The following is a 5671-nucleotide window of genomic DNA, read 5'->3' as shown; positions in this document are numbered from 1 at the left end:
AGTGATAGAGTAGGCCCTATGTAGTCTAAGTTGGATAGCATGAGAACTCATGGTCTAATACGCTACTTGTAATGTTCTTGTTTGATTGTTCACTCTTGCATAGATCATCTATATGACTGTCTATCTGATCCCTGACTACATACGACTTCATGTCTTGTATAGATGACTTGGAGGTGACTCCTTGTAGTAGAGGTTGGGCTGGTCCCGTTTATATGCATGTTGGGCCGGGCCTATTTATATATTGTGTTGGGCTCCTTTTCATGTTGGGCTAAGCCTGTTTACATGTTGTGATGGGCTCATTTATATGTATGTTGGGTTGGGCACATTTATATGTACATTGGGACGAGCCCATTTGCATGTTAGGTTAGGCCCATTTATATATATGTTGGGTTAGGCATGTTGCATATGATATATGTACGTGGATAGGAGATTTGATTGCTCAATGTTGGAGTCGAGATCTTGTGTAGATGCATTGTATGTATGATGGAATATGTGGTATACTGGAGAAGTCACTAAGCTTTACGCCTACATTTGTGGATTAAATATTTTATAGGTTGTTCGTGAGAAGAGCTCAGCGAGACTATACAAAACGCATCGAGGATATTTGTTTCTGTAGTTTTGTAAACTTAAATCTGATATTGTATAGTATTAACCCAATGAATATTACTTGATGGTATTTGAAACAAAGGTTTTAATTGGTTATCATAGTTTAAAATGGAAAAAATCTCTTTGTAATTTTTAGGATGTTACAAGTTGGTATCACAACTTTGGTTTGAGGGATTCGAGCACGCCTAACGGTGTTTTTGAATTCAAACTAGGGACTTGGAGATCTTCTAAATGAAATTTTGAAAAGAAAATGCTTTTTTTTTTTATTCAAGAAAACGATTTTCTAATAGATTTCATAGCAAATGAAGGATGCAAAGCATATAGTCGGCCGGAGCTCATGAGCTAAGTAATTCCCAATATATCCATATGATTTGTATTTGTTCTATGAACTGTTATGTATGCTATAATGTAGGCTGTATATCTACTCAGGAATTCTATGATATAATTTTCTGACTTTTGTGATGCCTTATAGCCTAGAGAATTGTTTGTTATGTACTACTTGAACTCCTAATTGATAATGTTATTTGTTAGGTTTATGTTTTAGAGTTGCATACAGTTTGGATTGAATAGCCTTATGATGATTAATTTAGCCTTATTTCATATTCCTTATCTGGTTGTGAGCTTAGGGTAGAATCACTCATTTGACAATCTATTTGATCATGTGTTGTGTATAAATTTCATGTATGAGGTAACCAACGGTGTTGATAGGGGTTCTAGAAGTGCGGAAACGAGTAAGAGGAGGATCTTACATGGTGTGTCTAAGAAGTGTAGTATTATGCATATGGCTAGACATATGCAGACACGTAAGGAGTTTGGTTTAGTGATGCGAAGTGATGTGGGAATCTTAGAGTAGTCCTTGGAACGAATATAAATATGTGTGGAATATAATACATACGAGTATTCTATGGTATGACAAAAGAGTAAGAGTGTTTGCGACACTTACAAGTTAATATTTGATGAGAGAAAAGTCTTATAATAAAATGAGAACGTGACTTGAGAGCATGAGAAGAGACTTAGCTTGAGATACCCTTACTTAGCGAGATTATAAGAACATAATCCTTTTAAGGAGGGGATAACATGTGAAACCTATTTTCATAATAGGTATTAATGTGTAACAATAATCAATAATTAGAGGAAGAAAGTGATAGATCACTCTGAGACGACTCCATGGATATAAAGTTCGTCAAAGACGGAGTTCGTATGAGGCAGTTATGACTGTTTGAAGTTGGGAAAAAGTGCGTTGCTATTTTGAGAAAGTCTACAAAAGTCAAAGTAAAATAGTCAACTCTTGGGTCACCACGGTGTGGCTACACATTCACCACGGCACGGTGTGGAGTAAGTCACTGAGACATGTGGCGATTAGGTGAGACGATGACGAAGGAGTATGACATGTGTCAAGGATGGAGATATCCTCATCACCGTAGAGCGACGCGTCTCTTTCCACGATGCAGGGCGTCCAGTTTTATAAATAGGATCCATTTGTTTCAGTTTTATGGTTTCGTCACATGCGGTCGGGGGAGCGGCTCGAGAGGTGTTCCTGGAGGCTTATAACCGAAGAGTTGTTCTAGTGTAGGGGATTCTGAAGGCTACGTTAGAGGATTTGCTGAGGTATATTTTATCTCATTATTACATAATTATGTTTAAGTGATATTTAGTAGAGAGTTGTTAGACCCGAGTATGTGTTACATGATTTCGTAATATGGTGCTATTACGAACCCGATGATTTGTTAAATATTAATCTGTCCAAGCGACTAACCTTATATCTGTAGATTAATGACATATAGATATGTGATAACTATTATGCATATTCAAACTTGAATATAATATATTAACTGTTATTTATTAATATCGTATGAGTTGAGTAGTTGTGTTAATTAAAAATTATAGTTGCATAATGTTATATGACTCATTAAGTAGAATAATGGAAAATTATAGTACTTTTTTACTATTTGAGTAAATAGACGAGAATGATTGAGATACATCGTGAAGTATAATATTCATAACAAGTATACTCGAAATATAAAATAAAGTATTAAAAGATGTATTAATTGACGATTACGACTAAGACATGTAGTTGTATATAACTATAGGAGCTAAGAAGTGGGAATTACTAAGATAAATAGTCGAGTATTGTTGTACAAGTTAATGAGTTAGTATATAATATAGTGTGTGTTTGTGTGTGTGAGAGAGAGAGATATTAAGAGAGATGAGAGGGGAGGAAAGAGAGATATAGTGAGAGAAATATAATGAGAGATATAATAGAGAGAAGGATATATATATATATATATATATATATATATATATATATATATATATAAAGAGAGAGAGAGAGAGAGAGAGAGAGAGAGAGAGATTAAGAAGAGATAGAGATACTTAGAGAGAGTGATGAAGAAGAGAACTATAGAGAAAGAGAGAGAAATACAACTAGAGAAAATGAAAATAAGTATAGAAGAGTAGAAATACTAAAGAGAATGAGAATGAGAATGAGTATGGAAAGATTAAAAGGAAAAGAAATAAAACGAAAATTATATCTATATCTATAATATATTATAAAAGAAATTTTTTTTCTTTTCACCACCACGTGTATTTGAAACCTTCAAACTCTTTATATTTCATCTAACAAATTTTATTAATTTACATGTTTTATTAAATAGAAATATTGTCATGTTAATGGTATATTTTTTGAATTATCTTTACTATATTTTAAAGAAAACTCCCAAACTATATTTCATCTAATACATATTTTTATTAATTTACACGTGTTATTAAATGTGAACTATTATGAATACAAATACCTCAAATGTTAATTTTAAATATCATGTTAAGTACAAAATAAATTATCATTTCAAAAGAACTAATTATTATAAAAAAAAAAATAATTTGGTGACGAGGTTCCAATTAGATGGTTCGTTTCAAAAGATGGCACAAAAATTTTTAGCCACAAAATTTTGTGATTTTGCCATACTACAAATTTCACGTGACATCCATCAAAATAATCTAATTGTAGTTTGAAAAAAAAATGTTTACTTAAAATATAACGAGCTAAGTTTTTTTTATTACTTACTAAACAATTCTTTTAAAACCCTATTAAGAAGAAGAAAAAAAAGAAAAAAAAAAAAAAAAGTCTTCCAAATCGGAATATAGCCGTTGCCCTATAATTTCCAACGGCTATCTCGCTAATAAATCCCTGATTTCAAACTTTCACTTCAAAAACCCCCTCTTTCATCTGAATTCAAACACCCACTTTCCATCTTTCTCGCATCAAATCCCGATTCTTACCATTTTCTAATCTCTTCTCTCCACCAATCTCATCAAAATGAATGATTTGTTGACTAAATCCTTCACTAGCTACGTAGATCTGAAGAAATCATCCATGAAAGACATAGATCTGGAAGCAGGTCCAGAGCACGATCTCCAAATGCACACCATACAACAACCAGATCACAACCTCACCTCTTTCCTCCATGAAGCCGAGCTCGTGAAGCAAGAGATGAACTCAATCAGAGAAACTCTAGCTCACCTGCAAGCAGCGAATCAGGAATCCAAAACGCTTCACAAACCAGATGCATTGAAGTCAATCCGGCGTCAAATCAACGGAGACATCGTCACTGTGCTGAAAAAAGCAAAAACGATCAAATCTCGCTTGGAGGAGATGGATCGAGCAAACGCTGAGAGCAGGAGGTTGTCAGGTTGTAAACAGGGAACCCCGGTGGATAGAACGAGAACAGCGGTGGCGAATGGGCTGAGGAAGAAGCTAAAGGAGCTAATGATGGATTTTCAGGAACTGAGACAAAGGCTAATGAGCGATTATAAGGAAACAGTTGGCCGGAGATACTTTACTGTCACCGGAGAACAACCGAACGAAGAAGAGATTGAGAAGATCATCTCCAGTGGATCCGATGGACAAGGCGGCGAAGAATTCTTATCCAGAGCTATTCAGGTACAACAATTGATTTGATTACTTGTAAACAGATCTGAATTTAGCCATTTTCGATCTGGTAAACAAAACCCCCCAAATTCTGTTCAAAATTTCCGATGATGATTAGAGTTTTCTTCACAGGAACATGGTCGGGGAAAGGTGTTGGAGACGGTGGTGGAGATCCAAGACCGCCATGACGCCGCCAAAGAGATAGAAACAAGCCTACTGGAGCTCCACCAAGTGTTCTTAGACATGGCAGTGATGGTGGAAGCTCAAGGTGAGAAGATGGATGATATCGAACATCATGTCATGAATGCTGCTCATTATGTGAATGATGGAACCAAAAACTTGAAAACAGCTAAAGTTTATCAAAAGAGCAGCAGAAAGTGTATGTGTTTTGGGATTATTTTGCTTTTGATAATCATTCTTGTGATTGTTATCCCAATTATCACAAGTTTTAGCAAATCTTGATGTGTGTTATGTAAAGGCTACATATATGTGTCCTGATTTTATTCTTTTTGAAGTATGTAATGTGTGTATCTTTCATTCGATTGAAAGTTAGGTCTATTAATATTTAATATTTAATATTTAATTAATACTAAAAAAAATGTTTGGCTTATTTGTGATTATGTTAAGTTGACTTTTATTACTCCAATTGAAATTTTGAGGTAAAATGATGGTAAATATTAATAAAACAATGTATTTTTTATACATTTTTTTAATTTAATTTAAATTTTGTTTTAATAAACTACAAGTTCACAAGCAAACGAGTATCATAATACAAAGTTACAAACACAAGTTCCTACAATTTAAAAAAAAAATACAATTCAAACACGTTGTTTATACAATCACTCTATTATTATAATAATGATCGCAACAATCGGAAAATGAAAAATAAATACCGACAGATTGTATTAACACACTAGGAAATGGAGACTTCGTTTTTATTTAAAGGCGTAACAAATATTTGAAATCTTATAAAATATCAACTATTAAATTCTCAAGTCACTAATATTGTTACCAACAAAGAGATATATGTTTGACTAATCGGGAAATGTATAAAGTATATGCAATTAACTAAATTAATCTCAATGACACATTTCAATATCAATTTGGAAGTAATGTCTATAAGTAATGTCTAAGAGT

The 5671-nt window shown here is 33.6% G+C and overlaps 1 protein-coding gene across 1 annotated transcript; it reads left to right on the top strand.

Moving 5' to 3' along the window:
• The first annotated feature begins 3806 nt into the window (after nucleotides 1–3806).
• Nucleotides 3807–5144, top strand: SYP111 (syntaxin of plants 111). Its single transcript, XM_079032176.1, has 2 exons — nucleotides 3807–4546; nucleotides 4667–5144. Exons 1-2 carry the CDS (start codon nucleotides 3923–3925, stop codon nucleotides 4994–4996), a joined length of 954 nt encoding a protein of 317 aa, XP_078888302.1. The 5' UTR covers nucleotides 3807–3922; the 3' UTR covers nucleotides 4997–5144.
• The last annotated feature ends 527 nt before the right edge of the window (nucleotides 5145–5671 follow it).

Source organism: Lactuca serriola, chromosome 3 (assembly GCF_051521515.1).
Source record: "Lactuca serriola cultivar US96UC23 chromosome 3, Lser_US96UC23_V15, whole genome shotgun sequence".
Classification (NCBI taxonomy): domain Eukaryota; kingdom Viridiplantae; phylum Streptophyta; class Magnoliopsida; order Asterales; family Asteraceae; genus Lactuca; species Lactuca serriola.
Note: the sequence above shows the minus strand (reverse complement) of the source record. Positions and strands in the feature narration are given on the sequence as shown.

Coding starts and splice junctions, on each gene's coding strand:
- SYP111 (XM_079032176.1), top strand. CDS start 3,923: ATGAATGATTTGTTGACTAAATCCTTCACTAGCTACGTAGATCTGAAG. Junction 4,547..4,666: donor TCTTATCCAGAGCTATTCAG/GTACAACAATTG, acceptor TTTTCTTCACAG/GAACATGGTCGGGGAAAGGT.